The sequence below is a fragment of the Pollicipes pollicipes genome, unplaced genomic scaffold (genome assembly GCF_011947565.3).
Source record: "Pollicipes pollicipes isolate AB1234 unplaced genomic scaffold, Ppol_2.1 Scaffold_4881;HRSCAF=5763_pilon_pilon_pilon, whole genome shotgun sequence".
Lineage (NCBI taxonomy): Eukaryota > Metazoa > Arthropoda > Thecostraca > Pollicipedomorpha > Pollicipedidae > Pollicipes > Pollicipes pollicipes.
The window spans coordinates 34,829,075-34,852,664 of NW_023596576.1; the positions used below are offsets into that span (position 1 = coordinate 34,829,075).

At 50.6% G+C, this 23,590-nt stretch overlaps 1 protein-coding gene across 1 annotated transcript in view; it reads right to left on the minus strand.

The window, feature by feature from the left end:
* The window catches only part of LOC119100297 (cAMP and cAMP-inhibited cGMP 3',5'-cyclic phosphodiesterase 10A-like), a 31,956-nt gene extending 10,403 nt beyond the window's left edge, over positions 1–21,553 (minus strand). Inside the window, exons 1-10 of the mRNA XM_037223402.1 lie at positions 21,490–21,553; positions 18,172–18,287; positions 17,286–17,432; positions 14,002–14,211; positions 11,869–12,109; positions 9,687–9,793; positions 9,176–9,294; positions 4,161–4,392; positions 3,697–3,900; positions 2,757–2,878 (exon numbers count right to left, since the gene is read on the minus strand). Of these exons, the coding sequence (XP_037079297.1) occupies positions 2,757–2,878; positions 3,697–3,900; positions 4,161–4,392; positions 9,176–9,294; positions 9,687–9,793; positions 11,869–12,109; positions 14,002–14,211; positions 17,286–17,432; positions 18,172–18,287; position 21,490 (1,499 nt within the window). The 5' untranslated portion in view covers positions 21,491–21,553. The remainder of the gene's footprint in view (positions 1–2,756; positions 2,879–3,696; positions 3,901–4,160; positions 4,393–9,175; positions 9,295–9,686; positions 9,794–11,868; positions 12,110–14,001; positions 14,212–17,285; positions 17,433–18,171; positions 18,288–21,489) is intronic.
* Between the last annotated feature and the right edge of the window lie 2,037 nt (positions 21,554–23,590).

A 23,590-nucleotide genomic window follows, 5' to 3' on the forward strand; every position in this document is an offset into this window, starting at 1 on the left:
GCAGACGGGTAAGGATATGGTTTCCAACCGGGACCGCCAAAGTATTTGACAGCCCCGTTCTGACGTTATCGCGGGCTTTTTGGCAGGCTCCAGCATTGCAAGCCCATGTATTACACATTTAGGTAGATATAAATCTAGATAATACTTTTGGGAGGCAGTTTTGGGGTACATTGCGAAAGCACCGACGGCTCAAATGCTTCCAGTATCAGGCAAAGCGTGTGCTTCTTCTTGCGGCAGGTGTACCTTCGGCGGCCATTGTCCTCATTCCAAGCTTCAAGTCACTCTGCAGGGGTATTATACCGTTAACATACGTGACGCTGGTCGTATCAGCGGTTTATAGCTGGCGCTAGTGTGATGTCCATAGTTCGTGCTGCTAATCCAGTTACTTAGATATTTACCTTCGGCCTCCCGAAACGTTCTGCCTATGTGAATGTGAGCTGTGCTTTCTGGGTTTTAAATCTCACAATGTCTTACGAAATATATTTCTATGTTATTCCCAGGGCATATTCTTGATCCATACGTTTCCAATTCAAGTCTAACTGTGGTAGTAATTGCTGTCCCTGTACTGTTTACTTATAGGTGTACACGCGTAAAACTTGGCGTCTAACTTAAAGTTTGGCGACTATTTTTATCTCAATTGGCGCTTTTCATCGTCCTTTATATTGGACGTAATTATCACTACAGGTTCTTCAGAACGTCTTTTCATTCAAAAATTCCTTAAATGTTTTTGTTTTGTCCACTTAAGGTAACGGTATTAAAACTCATTGCTCGTGTCGAATCATTTCATGGTTCTCGACGACATCGAATAACAGCACATTTCGAAATTGTGCTGTTATTTCCTCTTGTTTGGTTAACATGGCGGGCTAGCTGTTAGAGCAATGTGAGGCACGGTACAAATCAAATAAACATCGCCAAAACATTCAAAAGGCGATGCCACTGTGAAATCTAAGGCACCGCTGTGTGCAACGCCAAAAAATGCATCGCAGCATTACACAGACGACTTCAAACAGCATGCCACACGGACGCTGTCACTACTTTCGCTTGATCGCAGCCGGCGAAGCTCATGACGCGCCGGCATTAGGGGAGCAGGACGATGAAAGAATAGCTCTAGCCCCAAGGGCAAAGCGTTCTATCTGTGTGCGAGATGCAGATCATATGCAGAAAGAGTGCAGTACAGAGAAAACTAAAGTTCGTTGCTCGTGATACAATATACCACACGTTATACACCTGTACGGTATCACAAACACAATGTACATATATGATGCCGGACGATATATTTAGGAAATCCCGTACACAATGGAAGCAGAAGCACCATAGGTGTTGGTGGCAGCGGGCTTCACGCGTCATGCGATCCGCGTCATGCAATCAGAATTATGCAATCCGCATCGAGGCCTACATAGCTGACCATATGTCCACTGACCTGGACACAGCCTCTGCGTCCAGGCCAATTTGAAGTGTCATGATGTCGTCGAAAAGGCATCACCTGCCGTCTATGCATCCCAGAACCAGGAGCTCGAGGAACGCGCTTAGAAGTCCCAGGAAGCATGCCGGGACCTGGAACCTGGTCCGGTCCTGTCTAACCAGCGGTAAGGTAAAGCGCTAGTGCAGTCGGTCTGAAACCGTTGCCACCGGCCAAAACGTGCCTCTCGAACTACTACTCTCTTTTGCACTTTTCACGTTAGGCTTGCGCCGCAGTTTGAAGCTGGCCCATTCTCAGGATAAATTAGTTCAAAGTTCAAATGGCTTTTATAATTATTTTGCAGTAAAATGGTTTGAATAAGCCCTGACATTGAAATGTTAAACAGAGAATTAATGCCCGCAGGCACGAAACCACGCGTTTTAACGCGTCTTGGTTAATGGAGATCTATGAAACGTAAAATTGAGGATGTGGTCCCGTGTTCGTTTCAGTGTTATATCCGCACACGGCGCATAAAATTTATAGCAATGTGACTTAGATAAAAGACGCACTTTTATGCGTCTTAATTCTGTGTACGAACTTGCTCTGAACCATGGGTTGGCGGAGCCTCGTAACAATATGACATATATATATATATATATATATATATATATATATATATATATATATATTATGTAACGATGACAAAATATGTGGAAGGGGAGCTGAAGAAATTAACACTCCCTATATCTCGCTATTTTCCGTTTTCAACGACAAAATAGGTCCCTATCTATTAACAAATTACGTATACGCCCTCGCGTTCGATCGACTCCACCTTGCCCATAAATTGGTATGGTTTAGCTTGGAATCATATGATACACCACAATCATGGAAGATGAGTGTTTTGACCACATCCTGTTGAACACGCTTTCTATTTGGGGGAGGGCAACCCGGCCATGCCTGTTCAGTCCACACAGACACGGCCGCGTCGTAGTAAACCAAGTCAGTGCAGTGGCATCGTCCCACAAAACATGTTGGGGGGGGGGGGGGGGCCATGAGATGACGTAACCTAGCCTCACAAACATCAACATACGGGCTTCTCCGCGCATTTGCCCACCTTCTTCTCAAAGGGGCGGGGAGACTGGAATGCGCATTCGGGATGTGGAAATACCATGGTCGAATGTCCTTCTACACTGCAGTAATTAGCAAAGCCGCTGTAGTCGGCGTTGGTCGAAAAGTGACCTTCACGGCAGTTACCCGATTGCGACCTGTAAGACACTAAGACCAGCGCTTCGAGTCAGGTCACGCCACGGCCCGGGATGACGAAATTTAGCAGCGGCCCGCCGCCAGGTCTCCCCACCTGTGCTCCTGCTGGTTGATGTTGAATTCGCCGGCGCTTAGCACGGCTTCCAGTTTAGGCCTGATCTGGAAGTAGACAGCCAGGTCCGTGGCGATGATGGCCTCAAACATGATATCCAGCACCTGGCGCAGGGGCACGGGGTCAGGAAGGAGAGTCAGAGACGCGCCAGCTGTCAGCAGCAGATGCGCGTCACCGAGCATAGAAGCGATAGCAGCCGAGCTCCCAGCTGTCAGCAACAGACACGCGTCACCGAGCATACAAGGGACAGCAGCGGAGCCTGATGCCGAGCTCCCAGCTGTTAGCAGCAGACCCGCGTCATCGAGCATAGAAGGGACAGCAGCCGAGCCTGGTGCCGAGCTCCAAGCTGTTAGCAACAGACACGCGTCACCGAGCATACAAGGGACAGCAGCCGAGCCTGGCGCCGAGCTCCAAGCTGTTAACAGCAGACCCGCGTCACCGAGCATAGAAGGGACAGCAGCCGAGCCTGGTGCCGAGCTCCAAGCTGTTAGCAACAGACACGCGTCACCGAGCATACAAGGGACAGCAGCCGAGCCTGGCGCCGAGCTCCAAGCTGTTAGCAGCAGACCCGCGTCGCCGAGCATGGAAATGATAGCAGCCGAGCTCCCAGATGTTAGCAACATATCCGCGTCACCGAGCATAGAAGGGACAGCAGCCGAGCCTGGTGCCGAGCTCCCAGCTGTCAGCAGCAGACCCGCTTCACCGAGCATAAAAGGGACAGCAGCCGAGCCTGGCGTCGAGCTCCAAGCTGTTAACAGCAGACCCGCGTCACCGAGCATAGAAGGGACAGCAGCCGAGCCTGGTGCCGAGCTCCTAGCTAGCGACACTCGGCCCCAGTGTGCCTACGCTTCACCGAGACCCGTGCGAACAGGCCGGGAGCGCAGTATCCGAGGTCGCGGCGGCGGCCGCCAGACCGTCTGACCTCCTTCCGTTCCGAGCCGCTCAGCTGGGACAGGATGTCATGGTTCGGCCGTTGCAGGATGCTGGCCGTGGTCGCGAAGTGGTGATTCTCCATGACGGACGACTTGTAGAGCCCGCCTAGGCCGGTGTACGCCTTGGCAAATGTGTTGCTGTAGCCGCGGTGGTCGGCGTCGTGGCACACGCACGCCACCAGAAGTGCCAGGATCTGGAGACGGCGGACCGGGTCAGACCGGCCGGGTCATGCCAGGCCAGGCCAATGTAGCACCTCGGTCGGGCCACCGGTGGGCGCGCCTTGCATCGAAATGGAGCGGCTCGCAGAGCACGCCAGGCGGTGTCACACCAGCGCTGGGCCGGAGCCCGAGTCGCGACTGCCCTCATGGGCGGCACACCCGGCAGTGTAGCAGCACTGTGACGATCGCGCCTCCCTTCGCAAACCGCGACGATCCGCCCGGACAGCCACCGGACCTCGAGACGACTGAAGACGCTGGCGTTGCGCTTGAGGATGTTGTACATCGTGTGCGCCACCATGAAGGCGTGGGTGGCGTTGTGATAGGGGACGCGCCGGTAGGACTTGATGACGGTGGTGGTGAAGGTCACGATGCGCTCGGGCGGCAGGCGCGTGTCGCCCACCAGGTCGAAGAACATGTGCAGGTATAGGCGGTTCAGGTTGTGCTCGCGGCCCGGTGCCCACCCGAACCTGCCGCCGCGGGAGGGAGGAGGGCGCCGGGTCAGCGCCGGGTCAGCACCGGGTCAGAGCGGGCGAGGTCCGGAACGGGCCTGTCCTGGCGAGCCCCGTGCGACCATCTGGGCTGACGACACGGCGCATGCCGAGAAGCAATAACAGGTAGACCGCTGCTGTCGACCGTGCCACGAAGCCGAACTAACGACAACAATGACAGGGTAAAGCCCAACCACGACAATTCGGCGGCGAAGGCGTGCGTACGTGTAAAACATCAACGTACGCTGAAGCATCGCGTTCTCAAATGACCTTGAGCTTGTGGTCATGTCACACGAAATGATGACTGACAGCACCCAGTTCAAGATATGCAATACTTCCCTCAGTTTTGCCCAGTTTTGGCACCAGGCACGAAGCCATTATTACCCTCCGGAAAAGGGAAAATGTTAGTTTTTCTCCAAATTCTGCAGAATGAGACCAAATTCTTGCAGATTTGGACGAAATTGCGCACATCTATACACAATTCCTCCGATTTATCTGATATCTAGTGTAGGACTCCTGGCTGAGTGAGGGGAAGGAAGGATGGCCCTCGGCCCTGCCATTGGCTATGTCTCTACGGCACCGCACCTTCACTTGTTTGTGCAGATTCTAGATTGCTTAGATTTGTCTACATAGTGATCCTGAATAATCAGAAATGCCGGCAGAACTACCAGTAACAGCAGTGACAGTCAACGATACGCCGCTCAAAGCTTCAGAGCTGGATTTCGCGAGATATTTGCAGCGTAAAGTAATAGTACGCTCATTCTTGTGTTTGCCTACGACGACAGCGCGTTTCATCTCAGGCACTCGCGCCACAACTGACTTATCACCGTATACTTAACGCAATAGGCCATTCATCGTGTGACGCTATGTGTGGGAGACCAAGGGCTATTGTGCATCACTTTTTACTTGCGAATTTGTGCGCGCCTGTAAGCACTAGTAACAAATTTTGATCAACATATTGATAAAGAAAAATATTACTGATTGCCGACAAAGGATGCCACGTGTAGACCACAAATGCCAATGCGTGCGTGGCGGCACCTTCCATCGCGCTTTTCGAGCATGTGTGTGCTAAACGCCCAAGCACAACGTTAATCTCATCCTGTTTTGACAGCTACAAACAATTCCCTCTAAACACGCTCTAAGATCGTGACATCGGTCGAAACGGCAGCAAAGCCTTTGACTTGCTCGTCGTGAATTCTCCTCAACCCAGACGTTGGGTTAAGGGGAGTCAACGGATCGGGTCGACGGAGATGTATTACACCTAACATTTTGGGTGGGGGTATAAGCTTTTGCTTCACTTAATTCTGTCAAATGGCGAAATGGGTTAGATCGCTTGGCTTTTGAGGTTACGCCATTGTTCAGGCTGTTTGCCAAATAAACTAGAATAGTCATTGTCAACGTACTGCAATCAGATTTCGATCATTGTCAAATACTAATAGAGGCGGTTGGCGCGATAATAACTATCATGGCTTTGGCAAAAATCCATTTCACGGATTATCCTCGGGCCACGTTTCTGGGCCTTGGCCCAACTTCTTTTTTTTTGCACTCCCGGAACAGATCTTTCCTTGGCCATATTTTCGAAAAGTTTGTTAAGTACACTTATGGTGCCACGTTCAGCGACTAGCCTTCATTAAACTTCCAAAATAAGGCCATTTACCAGCATTGTGATGTGACCTGTGGGGGGAAGGGGGCTTTCGGGGTCGCAGCTCTTCAACTTCAGAACGTGGACGGCGCCAGATGGGAAGTGTGCTAGCTAATAGGCATGTTGTGAGTCGGCCATCTTGTTTATTTATTCCGTAGTTACGGCTAACCGTGGTGGAAAAGATGAATGTGGTGTGATTATTCAATTGCGAGTACCTATATATTCAGTATGCCCAGTGCTGGTAGGGAAGGGGGACCGTGTGAGAAAGAAACCCAGCTAATTACTCGTCCCGCACTGGAGGCTGACTGAAGGACTACATTAGACGTGCTCTGCCAGTTTCACATAACTATCGAATATCATTTAGCGCTTAGCACATAGCACACGTAGCACTAAGCACATTCAGGGCGCGCTTTTGCACATTCCCCGGCAAACGGGTGGAATTCCCCTTCCCCCATTTCTGCTTCCGCCTAGGTGAACTAGAAAGAGAAACTTATGCCTGGGAAATTGTCTGTCCTTTCCGATTCTACTGTTGCTGCTTCAGTGTGGTAGGTAGAGACTGCTGACTGGAAGAGATGCCAGCGGTCGGGAGAGTGGGGTGGGGGGAGCTGAAAGCGTACCTGGTGCTTACGGCGGGATAGTACCCCCAATTTCAAGAATTAGTCATGCAAGTTTCAGAAATATTAGATAATGCACCTCAAGCGCAAGCAATGCAAAGGTGTGCAGCTCTTTTTTCCACACATCTTTGCGCTGAAAAAAATATGACTCTGGCCAGTATAGAATATCACACCCTTATGTTAAGTATATCCTCAAAAACCCTTCTATTTTCGGAGTTCCTACTCATTTCGCTGCGCAGAAGTGAGTACATACAAAGAAGCAGTTCCATGAAGTGGGCCAAGTCTGTAGGGGAGGAGCTGGGTTCTAAAATCGCACTCCCTCCTTCCAGCAAGTTTGACCCGTCCACACTGCCCACCGTTCAGAGCGTAGACCTCATGCTCCAGCCCTGGGTGGGCAGAGGTCGGGGGTCACCGACCAAGAATCGCTCTGGGGTCGGAGTCCCGGTCCAGAAGTTCCTCCAAGGCCGTCGAGGTTGAGGAGCTGAGGCGCTCGTGGGGTCGGAGTCCCGGTCCAGAAGTCCCTCCGAGGCCGTCGAGGCTGAGGCGCTGAAGCGCTCGTGGGGTCGGAGTCCCGGTCCAGAAGTCCCTCCGAGGCCGTCGAGGCTGAGGCGCTGAAGCGCTCGTGGGGTCGGAATCCCGGTCCAGAAGTCCCTCCGAGGCCGTCGAGGTTGAGGCGCTGAGGCGTTCGTGGGGATGGAATCTCCAACACTTTTTTATGAAAGCCTTTGGGATTTACGCGAATATCACAAAGAGAAGTGTAATGTTTAGCAACTACTCTGTGAAGAAATTGCGCCGAATCCCGCACCTCCGCCTGGAATACACTAACACCTAACCTGGGTAACTTAGATAGAGGGAGCTTGTCTGAAATATTTAATAGAATGGAGCCTGTCCGAGTAATTTAAAGTCCAAGTCTGAGGTGTGATCTTGCCGCAGCCTCCAGCCGAGGCGTGACTCGGGTACTCTGCACTTTCCAAACCTAGTGGTGCTGGACCATCAAAACAACGCTCTGGACAGCGGGCGGACTGGAGGAGTTTGAATGTGCTGGAACGATGGAAGGCAATTTTAAGAACCAGCGTCTCTCCCGCGCACCTAGTTCGTTTCATGGCAGTGCTTCCAGCTGATGTACTTATCCCTGCCCGGCAAAAAATATGTGCTGTCTGGAATAGAAAGGAAGTGCGAAAATGTCGGATGCATGAGGATGTCATATTCTTTACTGGCAAGTCACACAGGGGTACAGCGCCAGAATTGCTGTATAGAAAAGTACCTAACTAGGACCTTTGCTCCTAGCTGGGCCACTTCTTTCTCATCATATGGAAAATCGCAACAAAAGCTGCATATGTCTAGAAGCCGTTTAAAATAGTCACCAAACGAGTCGGTTTAACTGTACTTCCGCTTCCCGTTTCTCCCTCGCTTCTGCCTTCCACGCTGAACCGGAAGCAGGGAAAGCGTTATCGGTTAACAATTTTGGTACACGGGGGGCTCCCATTTGTGGTCCACTCCAGCCGCGCATACAAGAGTGCACCGCTTCGCTTTGACAGAATATTATTCTCACCACGTTTGGCTACAAAGGGCACTCTGCAGGGGTAAGACACATTTAACACTTTAGAAGGGGGCAAAACACATTTTATTTTGCCTTTGCTGAGCTAAGCATTGCTCCGCTAGCAATGCCCACGCCAAACATGGACCAAAAAGGCGAAAACACGCCAAACATGGACCAAAAGGCGAAACACGCCAAACATGGACCAAAAGGCGAAAAGTCACTCTCACTACATGGCCTCAAACCACCAGTGGAAGTGAAAATAGTAAAAAGACAGGCCAACCTCGCGCACAAGCATTATCAGAAAGTATTATTTTACCCCGGCGTCGAGAATGAAGCATGACATTTTAAACTACATTATAATAAGCTATTGCGTCTTACTACTCTGGATTCCACGATCCCGGAAACCCTGTAGGCTTGCACCACAGGAAGAGTTTGCATGCTTTTCGAAGCTGCTTACACATGTGACGAACCGTGTTCGTTTGAGGCTAAGATACATTTCACACCGCTGAAAATCTGTGATGTAAGTGTTCATGGAACATACTGATAGCATAATATCTTTACGAGCATTACAAACCAAACCAAACTGCAGTTATTCTAAATGTGCTGAGCTCATCCACGTAGGCAAACCTGACCTCGGAAGGAAAACTACGAACGTCACGTGAGCAGCTGGGCGCTTGTGTGCATGCATACAGCCGCCCGCAACACGAAGGGGCTATTCTAAATGGTCATGGCCCGCTTGTCCAGTTTTTCGTCGCGTAGATGTGTTATACTGTATCGCATATCGGGGCGCATATGCCGACATCCCCCCGTTCGCGAGGTACCCATACGCCGGCGCAACCTTTTTCTCGCATCCCGTCCCGTCCCGTCCCCTCCCCCCTCGCCCTGGCCCGCTCCGGCTCGGCCCGGCCCGGGCCGGCCTAGCCCGACCCGCTCCATCCCGCCCCGCCCCGCTGTGGAACCGCTTACGTGCCGAAGGCGGGCGGCACGACGGCCGGCAGCGGCTGCTCGAAGTAGAGCCGCAGCTCGTCGGGACTGGCCGTCGAGTGGTACTCCAGCATGTCCATGCACTCGCTCAGCTGGTGCTCCTGGGTGAGGTCGGCCGTCAGGACCGCCAGACACCACAGCCGCCTCTCGGGGGAGCGGGCCCGGGCGCGCACGCTGTGCGGTTCTAGCGCTCAATGGTCATCGATAAAGCACGCCATTCTGATACCGCCTGCCAACGAACGACTGTGATTATGGGATCAGTGCTGCTTAGTGTTTGTCTCCCTATGTAGTTTTTGGCTTACGTTCCAAAGACACGTTCGATTGTGATACAGCGGAATGTAGTGACCGCTTGTGTTCATTGGGTCACGATGGCAGCCCTATCATACCAACCAAGGCCCACATAAGACCATACACCGCGTATCTCGTTCGCGGTCACGCTTTCTAAGAACGCAACACTACTCATCAAGGAATAGTGCGTGGGAAGCGGCCGTGCCTTCTTCTGGCTTCTGTCGTGCATGATGCCGTAGTAGAGCGCCAGCGAACAGTACACGCCGAACATTCGGATGGCCGCCTCGTCCGAGGCCGTGAACAGCTCGCCTCCTGCAAACGCAGCGGGCCAGGGGAGCTGCCGGGGGTCACAGTGGGCGCACACCGGACGCACGGTCGCAAGGTTACAGGCCCCAGCAACGAAAATACCGTACGGGTAGAAAAGAATGTTCGAGGTCATTACACGCGTAGCTAACGTCCCTGATGTTATATCTGCCCTTGATTAGTCCCTTGATATAATGCCGCCATGCCAAACAAATGCGCAAAACAAATTCAAGAATGTGTTTTGAATAGGATTTTTAAAAAAATATACATACGTGAACATTCTCCAAACAAGAAGCTTTCGATCAAATTTTCTTGTCTATAAGCGACTCACGACAGGGAATTGTGGCCGTTCACCTCGGAGCAATATGGCTAGCGTCAGCATTTTACTTTGCTGTAGTAATATCCTCTGATTGGCGCTTTCCGGCTTAATGCGCACCCGGGTTGCTGGTTGAATATGACGCGCTCAGGTGGCGAGTATGATGGGGTTGGGGTGTCAAATGACCGCCTGAGGTGTTGAAAACTAAGAGCTGGAGTCACGAACTCCACAGTGACGGTAGAACTCTATGTGAACTCAGTTGTGGCAAACATTTAGATCCTTAGGTTGTGGGCTTCGGGTTAAACAACTTGAAACTCGAGATCGGTGTCATAAGCGCCCCAACATGCTCTCACGCCACCAGCTTTAACCAAGATACTTTTCTAAGCAGCAAGTGGCTCGAGTTTATATCAGGCCACTGCCCTTGCCTGAGGTTTAAAATACCAGAACTACACAATATCGTCGAAATTATTTTGATCTATTAAGTTTAAAATTAGCGCGAAACTTACCTTGGGCGACATGTTCCTCATATCAAAAGGTTAGATGTCATTTGAGGTCAGCCAGTAAGTCGGCGAGTCAACATAATAAGTCTGCTGTCCTCGCTGTAGTCAGGGAATTCAAAATGGGTGTCAAAAACCATCCCCAAAGAGCGACTTTTCCCGCAAAAACAGTTTGGCTTTGACCTTGATCCCACCTTTGTAACTGACCGAATGTCAACGAAATTAGTTGTAATACAGATCTCCATCACTCAATTGTCTAAGAAACTACCCCAAAGTTGCATGAAATCGTACAGCACTCCGTTGTCGCATCAGCCTGAGATTTTCTGAGAAGCGCCCTCGCAGACAAGCATAGCATGACTGACCTGCGACAGGCCAGCGGCCTTAAGAGGTAGGCATAATTTTGTTCTAGGGAAATATTGACTATTCAATTTTCCATAGCAATATAAAGTTTGGCAATGCTTCACCGCAATGTTCGGGAATTATCCAGGAAAACCTTAGGCTGGGGCAGGGGTCAAATTGACCACAACCCGAGCACGTATGATAGGACGTATGGTAATAACGTTGCGGAACAGAAAAGGGCTCAAGTCCATGTGCCAGACGACTAGAGATTTAATTACGTGCTTGGCAGATAAAGTGGGAAATATCGAGAAGCCACATCAGTACTGAGATTTGCATGTCACCCCAGCATTAATATCACAAAGTACAAACACCAGCAACCATGATTCTACACACCAAGAACCTGAACCAAGAACCCTTAGAAGCAGTACCAAATAAGTACCTACCACTACAAATATCTAAAGTACTTACGAAGATAGATAATGGATAACGCCAATATGGAAATAAGATGACCTGCAAGCATACTTTCATAAATTTCGGATAATTGTATCGTATCGTTTTTCTTTGAACTGAGTTAAACAGTATGCCCAGTGACTTTCTTTTTCAAAAGGACAAACATATGCATACATTGCTGGAATGGATAGTGATATACAGATCATCCGAGTGACACTAACTAAAAGCAACACGGACACGCGAAGGGTAAAACCCGCAAAACAGGGGTTCTCGCGAAGAAATGTAATATGAAGTGCCGTCCCGACACGCTATTTCTAAACATTCTCAATGCAAGGTAGCCAGACACCAATTAAACGATACGCGCCGGAACTACCTAGATATCAGACAAGACAAGGCAACTGACACCCCGGGCGTTCTCTGCCACCTCCCTTTCGGTCGAGACTGGCCCGGCGCTCGAGTCACCGCCGTGACGGCACGCGCACCTATCTTATTGACGACCTGCAGCACGCCCAGCAGCCGACCCTTGGCCTTGACCGGGTAGGCGAGCAGACCGCGCGACTTGTAGCCCGTCCTGCGGTCCACGTCCGGGTTGAAGCGCGGGTCGGCGTACGCGTCCGCCACGTTTACCAGCTCGCCGAGGCGCGCGCAGCAGCCGGCGATGCCGCGGCCCAGGGGAAAGCTGATCTCGCTCCGCTTGGAGAGCACGGGTGAGCCGTTTATCACCTGCGGCGGAGCGAGAAAACGGAAGATGGCATTCAGCATCCGGCTGAACACACTGCGCTGCTGGAGCAGTCGTGATAAAAATGACTAAGCGCGCGTCGTCGGTGCTTTTTCTGGGCTGATTTGATCTGAATATGTGCAGCGCTGAAATCGGAAGTCATCACCATATAAAATGGTATGGCACGAGACGGGTGAGAGGCGCCTACAATACCTGTGTTTGTGTTTTTTTCAGCGGTTATTTTAAAAATATTCGCCGCTGAGGAGACACTCCCTTGTTTTGCAATCCTTCTTCGGCCCATGAGACCGTTGGATGGGTTGGTTGCACATAATTTATGAAAATAATTTTGTGTTCACCTAACTTTCACAGCAGTATCACTGTTAATGCCGTAATAGAATTGTTCTCTCTGGCGTATATGACAACCACGTCACTCCCATATTATCACTTAGTTCCACCAACCTTGTATATTGACGTCTACAGGTAGGGTTGCGTCACCATGGCTTCATGCGTAAGCCTGGGAGAGCTGGGCTGTGGTGGCCCACTTTATCTCAACAGGGAATTTCATGCTCGAAGCTAATATGACGTCGCAATGTTAAAGGCCCACTTCTCTCTCATGATGTACATTGTATGTAGTTCTCTCTACCCTTGATATTTTTTATTTTACTCCAAATGTAAACATTCTTATTTCCAGCGATGATTATAGAGACAATTACACTATACTTGGGTAGCATGAAAGGACTTCTTTAGGTAACTGGTTGCAGAACTTCACGGTAATCAGGCTTGCTTACCGTATTGAGCTCGCTACCAGACTGCAGTGACCCTTCGAAGTCGGCCTTGTTCCCCTATCCAACTATTAAGTGCATGTAAATTGCGACGGCATATAAACACCACTTAAAAGCAATGAGTGAAGTACTGTTTCTTTTACGACGCTTTAGCCATAAGTAGCATGTTAAAAAGCATCTAAACGAGTTGTCGCTGTACCCTGTGAGCAACACTCTGCGGTGATGGCCCTGTAAAAGGGTACTGGTCCTACCAAACAAGTTCTGCAACTTTATGATCTATTAAATTGCTGCAAATTAGTGGTACCGAAAACAGCGACTCCAGCAAACGCAGAGTGACCTTTTGAGCTTTTCGCCTCGGGCGATATACTCACGCCCTAAAAATTATCATAACTCTGGCAGACAGTAATGGTGTCGGACTACCACAGGGTCCTTATTACACTGCTAGCACCGCAGAAATGCTGAAGAGCGAACGGCTGGTAAAAGGGGAGATAACACATCACCCCAAGGTTACATTGATATCTCCTTTCAGCGCAAGTAAAAATATTTCGCTGGCAAACTCCCGTCACTGAAGTGGCAATTACACCATATCCAGGTCGAGTGACTTCTGCGGAAAATCAGATCCCAATGCTGGGACACTTTTGTAATTCAGGAGGAATGCAAGACCAGCGGCGGTAGTTGTACATTCGTTATGGCAGGGCTATAGTTACACTAAACACTGCCGTAAACATAGGCACGGCCGAAAACAGCGCAAATGTTGCAAGATATAAGCTGGCCGCGATTTGTTGTGGTTGAAAGACTTAATTCTCCATTCTCCTGGTTTTTCTCCGAGGAATAAGGCCAATGCTACTGTCTGATCTACGTGAACAATGTTCCTCGCTAAGGTACTGAACAACTTACGTAATTGTTCTGGTAGAAATGAGTTAACCATTTGGGGCAGGTCTTACTTCAACCTAACCGTCACCGTCCATGGAGCACCTTGCCTGAACATCGTCGAACAGAGACGCCGCCAGTTCGGACCAGCGTACCTGACCATCGTCGAACAGAGACGCCACCAGTTCGGACCAGCGTACCTGAACATCGTCAAACAGAGGTGCCACCACTTCGGGCCAGCGTACCTGACCATCGTCGAACAGAGACGCCACCAGTTCGTTCTTTTCCTCCTCCAGCGAGAAAAAGGTGACCCGCTCGGCAGCGACCAGCGACTTGGCGTACACCATGATCTTGGAGATGAGCGTCTCCTGCGCGAACACGTCCTCAAACAGGGACTGCGCCACCTCCAGCAGGAAGCCGTTCAGCTCCTCCTGGTGCTGCAGTACCTCGCTGAGCTGCCGGGCGGTGGCGGCATCAGCCCCAGCTCCAGCTCCAGCTCCAGTCACAGCCACACCCGGCTAGCTAGCCCAGGTCGTGACAGGCAGCCTTGCAACACGCATTTACCACAATTCACCGAGCTCGGAAAGCTAAACTGCTTCAGCTGTTGCTGACTCACTTCTCAAGCAGCAGCAAAGCCGGGGGCAGCGGCTTACACTGGTCGGAGCCCCTGCACCTGTCAGAGACCCACAGTGCCAACAGAGTGTTCTGTGTTGGCACGGGGTTCCCGAATCCACTAAGGGCGGTGTTCAATTAAGCCCGGAGAGGGGCACGGGCGCCCACCGAGACCGACGATCAAGAGCCTGATTGGAGGGGGGGGGGGGACATAAGGGTCTGAAGGGCTGCCTTTAGATCACAGAAAGGATCCCGGCTCGTAGGGCCGTGACCTGAAGTACCAGTCATGGGGCATCTTACACCGGCTGAGGACCCTGAGACAATGCGAACGTCTATGTCGGCCAGAGATCACCGACACGGAACGCTGGTGCCGTGTCGGTCTGAACCCTAGGGTCCCTTTCCGGAAGGCTGAGCAGGGCCGGCACTGCAGACGCACGATGTGTATAGGTCTAAGTCCCTGAAACAGCTATCGAGGCGCGTCCATAGGTCAGGGGCCACGGCGCTTAACAGGGTCATGTATCGGCAAGTGGCCCCGAGTCCGTTTCGGGCTTTGTCTGAGGAGACACGAAGAGACGTTGAGGGGCCCCTTGGGACCGAAGACCGATGGCCCGATTGGAAGGCTAAAGGGCCGAGGGGCCCGGAGGACTGGCCGCAGGTCACGATAAGGACGGCCCCCGGGCGTAGGGCTGTGACTTCGAACGTCTGTCAGGGGGCCTCCGGCATCGATCGGGGCCTCGTGGGCCGGTGTGGGCCTCTATTTCGGCCAGAGACCACCAACGCCCAACAGTCGGCCCTGTGTCTCATTTGTGTGCGGACTCATTTCCCAAGCACGAGCAAGACCGGGCCCATGATTTGCATCGGCAGGGATCCCTGAAACAATGAGGGTTCCGGTCAGGGGCAGACAGTGCCTAACAAAGTGTCGTATGTCAACAGGGGGCCTCGAGGCGATCAGGAACACATTAAATGAACAGGGACAGGGACGGGACCCAGAATGCCGGAGGGCCTCTTGCGTTGGCCGGGGCCCTCTGACAATGAAAGGAACTCGGAGAACTTATGATGAGTGTTCACATTGAGGCAATGAAAGTGCTAGTGTTAGTGGAAGTGCTAGTAGAATTGGGCCCAGTGTTAGTCAGACCCCCAGTATCGAACGGCGGGCCCTCCTACCGAATTTTAACCGTGGACGTGCTAATACTGGCCCGGACGGCCGGTGGAGTATCCTTTGTTCGGGTGGTGGTGGGTTCAACCTGACCCTCCACTCCCTGAAATCTCCAGAACCAAGTGAGCTAGAGACACCAAACTCTCAAGGCAGGTTGGTCTTAGGCGAACTGACTTGTGTCAAATTTTTAAGTTCATGGGTCTTCGGATAAAATATTTTCATAGGATTCATAGATCCTCGGCCCAAAAAAGGCCAAACAAGTTCAAATTCCCGATTGCTATCCGAAGTGGTCCCAGACCTCCTTATATAACCGACTCAAACCCAGATTTCTGTTCTACGCAGAAGGTCGCTAGTATAAATTTTTGTTCAGTGACATTGTTTGGCCTTTAAAAGGTCATGGTAACCAAAAACCTTCGGGACTGTTTTGATTTTTGAATTTTAATGCGCGTGAAGGATTATGCTAGGCGGCACGGTCCTAAAAAAGGGTTGATCTGTTTCATTTTAGGGCAGATACCTACCCTGGCTTTTAAAAATTCAATAGAAGATGTCTGCTGCGGTCCATGTTATTAACAAATCTGAAATGAACATCAGAAACTATCTCACAAAGCACGCTCCCCAGTCAAAAAGCAGGTTGGCTTTGAACTACGACGGCTTACTGCGCAGTGCTTCAAAACACATTTGCCGCCGTAAAAAGTGCTGCCTTCAAAATCCAAACAGTGTTAATATCACGACAGCTTCTGACTTCTGTTCCAGCTATAGAAGGCAAAAATGATAATAAAACAGAGAAAAGTGGGCTCCTCGTAAACGAGCGGGCCATATCCAGGGATTTTTTGGGAAGGAGCCTTATACCATCAGGGGGTCCTTTCTCAACCCTGCGCCCCCCTCTCCCACCCTTGAAAAGACTCTAGCTGTGACATTGGTGATATCTACAGGTATGATCGGCAACATCCTGTAGTGGGGTGGACCAAGTCTGGTTTGCTACCTTTCATTCTCGATCAAGTTGAAAAATAGTCGTTAGTCGATAGTCCCATCGAGCGTTCTTTTACTATGTTTAGCAACATGTCGTTTGTGATATTTGACGGGAAGCAAATAAAAATGTTTAGACGTATATCTCCTCTCCTGTTGGCTTGCAGGCGGAACTACACCTGCGCAGCGTACCACCTTTCGGTCGTGCTCAGTTAAAAAGGCAGTGTCAAGCTTCTCTCCCACGGATCTATGCTGCTCCTACTGTCATGTCATCATACCCGACCATCAAAAGTGCTTTGAGCCTAAACCACCACACTACACGAGGTAGTTGCGGATACTTGCAGCCAGCCCACACGGCCCAACCGAATCAAACACCAATGCTGCTCAACGTTCCCAGAAATTGTGAAGGAGCTGGGCGAAGCAAAAATGCTATCTAATGCAAAGGAATCACGCACGCTAGACATATAACTACTTCTGTGCTATGTTTCTGCCATGATGATATAGGCCAAAGGCCGGCCTAATATAAAAACCACCGGGTGGCGCTCACCTTCTACTACATCAGTGTTACGGTCAAAGCTTTTGAAAAAGCATTACAGCACAACAGAGGGAAACCCTTACACATAGATAGATAATAAACGAGCCGGGCGAGGGAAGCAAAACATATCCACTTCATTTTCTTCCTTTTTTGAAAGACTCCAGACCCTGCGGGACGCTGGTCATGAATATTCGTCTGGTTCAAACCGCAATGCCTGCTTAGAACATGTTGACACTGCCGCGTCGCTGGAGAACACGGACCTGTATTTTGGAGATGGCGATGTTAAACCAAGCGAGAATGGCGTTGACCGTCTCCAGGTGGTGTACCTCGAACGGCTCGTGCTGAAGACCGCGCCGGAGCTCCAGCACCGCTAGTCCGGGCAAAGGCACCACGAGAGCCGACCGGTCCTGTCCCAGACCGGGCCGTGTCACGCAGTCACAATACAGCCCGAGGCCGGACGTCACAAGAGCCGACCGGTCCTGCCCCAGACCGGGCCGTGTCACGCAGTCACAATACAGCCCGAGCCCGGACGTCACGAGAGCTGACCGGCCCTGCCCCAGACCGGGCCGTGTCACGAAGTCATAATACATCCCCAGCCCGGACGTCACAAGAGCCGACCGGTCCTGTCCCAGACCGGGCCGTGTCATGCGGTCACAATACATCCCAAGCCCGGACGTCACGAGAGCCGACCGGTCCTGCCCCAGATCGGGCCGTGTCACGCAGTTATAATACAGCCCGAGCCCGGACGTCACGAGAGCCGACCGGTCCTGCCCCAGACCGGGCCGTGTCATGCGGTCACAATACATCCCCAGCCCGGACGTCACGAGAGACGACCGGCCCTGCCCCAGACCGGGCCGTGTCACGCAGTCATAATACGGCCCCAGGCCGGACGTCACAATAGCCGACCACTCTTGGGCAGCAGTGCCACGTCTTATCGTACATCACACACGCCAGCAGAGTAAGGAGTGCAATCGAGGGTCACGTCTCGAGATGCACCGACGGGCACAGCTCTGGCGACGGCCAGGAGGCGTGATCAGCCTTCCTGCCCGTAGGCGGCCGACCGGTGGGCGGCAGACAACGAGGGCCGTGCGCTGACACCCTGCGCTGCAGACTATTGCTATCTGGACGGGCTCGGCGCGGACCGACCTTCTCTGACACGCCCAGGCCGAATCCCAGCGGAAACCGGGCGTCGACGGCAATCGAGTCGATGATCAGCGCCTCCCCGCTGGCAGCCGCCAACGCTGTCGGCGTCTGGTGGTCCACTGAGAGGGAGGAGGAGGTCATAGCCCTTGAGTATACACGTCACTGAGAAGGAGTACTGTCTTGTCACAAGCAGCAAACTTGAAAGTGGGTGTTGGATTTATCCGCGCTCTTAAGTAAACCCATCGCGTTGTTATAGCAATGGGGATTTATCACATTCAAAACGCATCAAGGTCCCCCTCCCCATCTCCTGGGTGATGGCACACCACTACTTCCCTGCCAGCTAGGTGATGCATCTCCGTTTCTTATCCAGGAAATGATGGCCTGACAGGATAACGCAACGCAAGAGTGTTCCCTGCTTGGGAAAGGAGCCCAGGGTCCAGACAGACCAGGTCTGTAGTTTGGAGTTGGTGCCCCCGATCAGCTGACTGACAGAAAGCCCACTGTTCCAGGGGATCGGTGCAAGAGCAGTGGACAGAACCTTCGGCTGAATTTGAAAGGTCTGGCCTTCTAACTGGGTTCCCTTTATTTGCCTACGGCATGCCCCTGGGTCCTCCCGATCGGACCGATGATTGTCGGCCCCTCGGGACACTTCGGACCTTCAAGGCCTAAGGCTGTTCACCTGCCTATGGTGGCGGTGGCATAAAGATCTCTGGACGATTTGCTGTGTCCCTGGAAATTTATGCCACTTAAAATCAAATTTTTGGGGCTCCTTGTTGTAACTCCCTAGAATTTGGTACTTCTTAAAAACACAGGCAATGCTTCCCAAATTGAAGGTTTTGGCCATTTCTTCGCATAATGGGCTGATCCAGGATTTCGCCAATGAAGCGCCACGGATTTTGAAACTCTCCCTGGAATTTGTTGTCTCTTACGAATAAAGATGTCGGGAACCTTTAGATGTCCCTGTAATTAAGTGTTCCTGGAAAACGAAGGTCATGACTGCCCAGAAATGAATGTTTAGGTGCCACTTAGTCGAATGGTGAATACTGAGCCAATCAGGAGTAGTGTCAGAATGAAAAGCACGTCGACTTGTGTTGAAAAATAAAGGTCATGGCTCCCCGGCATTTAACTTTGGGTGCCCCTTGCCCATGGAACCGATCCAGGATTGTGTTCGGGGTGGGAAGTGAAACATTGTTGTGTTTGTGGAATTTGGCGCCTCTTGCCTCTTGAGAATAAATATCTTGGGCCATTTGTGGTCGCCTCTGGCCTTGGGTGCTCTTGAAAATAAAGGGTTTTAACTCCTAACGATAGATTTTAGTGCTCCTTTTCGGAATAACCCAAGCCAGGATTTCGTCAAATGGACACGGTGCGGGTGTCGTGGTGCTCCTGGGGTGCGATGGCTCTCGAAAGTGAGCATTTGGGATACTTTGCGAAGGCCCAGAAGTTTGGTGCCTCTTTAGGATCAAGGCCATGCGGTTCCGACGTGAAGGTTTTTGGCATCCGTTCATCATGACATTTTGGCGCTACGAAGGGGCACCAAAAGTTCATGAGCGGTACAACGGGTGGGTGGCATGGTTGCATCCCCCCCCCCCCCCCGCTGGATCCACTCCTGTCTGCACATATTGTTCGATTACAAGCAAAATGAGACAATCAATTTCCCGGCCCTGGAGTTTTGTCATCACACTATTCAATCCAGTGTTTTATGTGGCCTCATTGGCTGGTCCCTCCGGGAAGAGCTTAACATCTACTCGAAGTTGCTGTCTTTCCGCAGCGTCCTGGACCGGTCTGAAAGCAACACCATTTGTGGCACGTGCGGCCCTGCTGTGACAGTGGGATGCTATGGCCATATGGTGACAGTTTCTTCTCCTACAAATAATCCGTCTTTGAACCGAAACAAGGTGACAAACTGGCGTTTTTAGAAGTTCTGAGACGTCTCTAAAGTAGCATCTTTTAGCATACTGAACATCGTTCACTCATCAGAATAAACTTTCAACTCATCGTAACCAAAAAGCAACAGGAGCTGAAGGCCTTTCTGTCTCATATCAACTTCAAATTGACAACAAACTGGACGAAACCTGTGAAAAATGCGTCGAGGAAATCGCATGGGTAAGGTCTATGAGTTCACCCCCCCCCCCCCTTCATGAAAAACGCAAAGCTCCGCCGCCGGCTGCGCATGTAGCGCGGGAAAAGAGAGATGGCAAACCCGACCGAATCCGCATCGCCGCGGCAGTACCGCCCGCCCATCATTTGCTGGAGACGAACCGGAGATCTGCGCGCTGCCAATATCTCTCACAAGCAGAAGAACGCGAATGCGGCTAGCGAATATATTTGCATTTAGTGGTAGGTGTCACGACACAGTACTAGAGCAAAAAAAAAAAAACTACCGACAGGAGCGCTACGACAAGTTATACCCGACATTAATTCTACTGCTCTCGTGCACGACAAAATGTATGTCTCAAAAACTTGTACACGTCAGATGTCTACTCCACCGTCCAAAGGCAAAAAGGCCTGAGAGCCATTAGTTAATATAGCACTTAAGCCTATTGCCTTTGGACGGCAGCAACTGCAAAAAAGCTTATACAGTAGCTGTTTTCACGAAAGAAAACAGTGCAAATTAATGGCTCAAAAACCCTTTCTGCGTTTATTTTCTAACCACACAATTTTTGTGAGCGATTTTCGACTAAAAATATTTCGGAGGTGTTTAAAAACACGTTTGTAAGGGTGCATAGCTTGATAGAATTGTGGTCCGCTGACTATAAGGAACATCGTGCTTTTATGGACAGGTATGATGCTAGATCTCTGCCCACCAAAATTTTTCAAAATTCATTACAAACAATTGGTGACATCTATGACACAAGAGCGACAAAGCAAACCCGTATACCATTGCTGCTGTTCAAAGGCATGCAGTACTTCCCGAGCTTACTTACAGTACTTATAGCGTTTGCCTACAGCCCATACAAAGCTTACAGGGCCTACATACCTTACCATAGTCCAACATGAATGATTTTTGAATGAAATGATACTCAAAGCCGGCCTTGCTCCACACAGCACCAATGTGAACAATCACGGGGCAGTCGGCGTCCAACGCACCCCGCCGACCCACATTGCTGATTGCCAGGCCTAGGTTTGCAGCGGAAGGAATGACAGGTACAAATTTTTGCAGCGTAAAATTTGTCACGTAGTACTAATGCCGTGTATGAGTATTTGCAGTGGAAGCAATGTCATAGCACTCCTGTCGGTAGAACGTCTTGTTGCAGCACTTATTTCGCGAAACCTTAGTGGCAGGCATTATCACTTTCAGTGGTTCGTATAGACATAACTTACTTATTTTCACGCATGTCTTGCTCTTGACAAAGTCGTCTCTTCCTGGAGTGTACTCGTTGAGTTCCTGGTTTTGAAGATCAATCAGAAAAAGCGTGAAGGCTGGAACACAGTTTAATACAGTTATTGCAGCCCCACATAGCACAAGGCCAGTATTAATGCATTTGCATACTACCGGCATACACTAGGGACGTTCCATATTTTGTGGGGTTTTGAATTGAAACAGCCATCTTTAAGCTCATGCGGTGCGGTTCACGGCCCTGCCCTCCTTAGGGCCTGAAACTCTCTAGTCTCTGACATACATGCTTGCGAAGACATGCAGACCATCTCGTTAGGCTGTTTCAATGTCATTCAGCCATGCATGACGCCATAAAAACACCATTCAAATCCTGTCACCCCATTGGCCAGGCAGCGTTCAAAACCAGCAAGACTGTAATCGTCGAGTCGTTCATAGCTGGCAGTCAAACGTACTATTTCAAGATAGTACGTTACGGACGTCATTCCGCTCTAAATCAATGTTGTCCAGGCTGTGCAAGTTTCCGAAGTTGCATTCTACGTAATACTACAAGTTGGAATGGGTCCGAGTTATATTGCGGAAATAAAACCAGCAACATGATAATCTAGGAATAACGTTATAAGCGAGTATGTGAATACAAGTAAACAGCTTAGACTCCACATGCAAGAGCACCGCGAGGGGCCAACACGCGAGCACGTAATAGTTGATTCGGCAAACACTTCCCGCACCACAGCGGCCACCTCTTGGTAGAATGGAGTACTACAAGTGAGTGCGAGGGTAGCAATGTCGCACGGCCAGTTTGGCAGCGTCTTAACGTCGTCCGGACGTTCCATGACACAATGACACAATGACAAATTGGACGGTATCTTCACTTAATAAATTTTGTTGTCTCGAATACCCTATTCCACTTGAAAGTATATGGATGGTCACAAGTAATCTTTTTTCACCTCATCTGATGCTTGCTTCAATAATTTCAAAGGTGGAACATTCCCTCTAATTGGACGCCTGTCAACTATACATACCGCAGTGGAATAAAACAAAAATGTGGACTGTCCATTGATTACATTACACGATTTTGGTCATTATTCCCGCCTCCTGCTCTCTCCCCATCGGATACCCACAGGTTCTGCTTCACGAAACCGCCATACCAATGTTTACATCATGTGTTTACATAGGTTTACATAGGTGGTATAATGTCCCGTGGCACCAAATTTATTGTAGACGAAAAGCTGGATGGGATACGCTTTTAGTCAAATTTCAAGCAGCCGAAGCAAAAGGTAAATAGCGATGATCGAGCCTGGCTTATCAATATTATATTTTGATGGTTGTAAGTATAATTTTTTCGTGATGATTAGCAATCAGGTGGATAAAACGGCTCCGCCCACACGTAGAAAGCAGCGGGAAGAAAACGTTGTGATAGCCGAGCCAGGCGAGGAACATTTCACTCATCTTGCGCCAGCATCAGGGAGGACGCACGCGATATTCACTAGAGGTTCCAGTCTGCCGATGCCGAGTTTGTAACTGTGGTCGTCTTTGGAGCGGATTCAGCTGCAGTTAGGCGGGAAGAAACAGTGACATCTGTCATCTGTTTGAGGTCTTCGACTGCAAGCCCGTGCATTGGCTTATCCACCAGCTTCACGCATGCTGCGTGAGCTGTATACCAATTTTGATGGCGTCACTAGTGGTCCCAAACCATTTCTGGCCTCGTCGGTAAAAAGTTAGCAGAGGATCTGGAGAATAAGCCAGTGGTATCGTCCGAGACCATGTCTGGCGCCTAAAATTGACAAGCAGTTTATGGCATATTCGAGTGCAGACTAATAGATGTTGTATCAACTGTCGTCAGTTGCAGTAAAAAGTCGCATTCCATGATATTTGGTGTTGAGAAAGATAGGTCCTCTCAGCCTGGCCACACGGCTGACGCTGGCAGTACGGCTTTTAGGCTCGTGTGTTACGACTGCGCCAAACGACAGGGCTCAGACACTTACCGAGCGTATTGTGAGGCCCCACGCGCCTGCCTGGGTCGAGATTCCGTGTCTGTCACCCGCATTGTAGCAACGGCTTCAAAAGTTTGCTCCGCACCGTTCATCC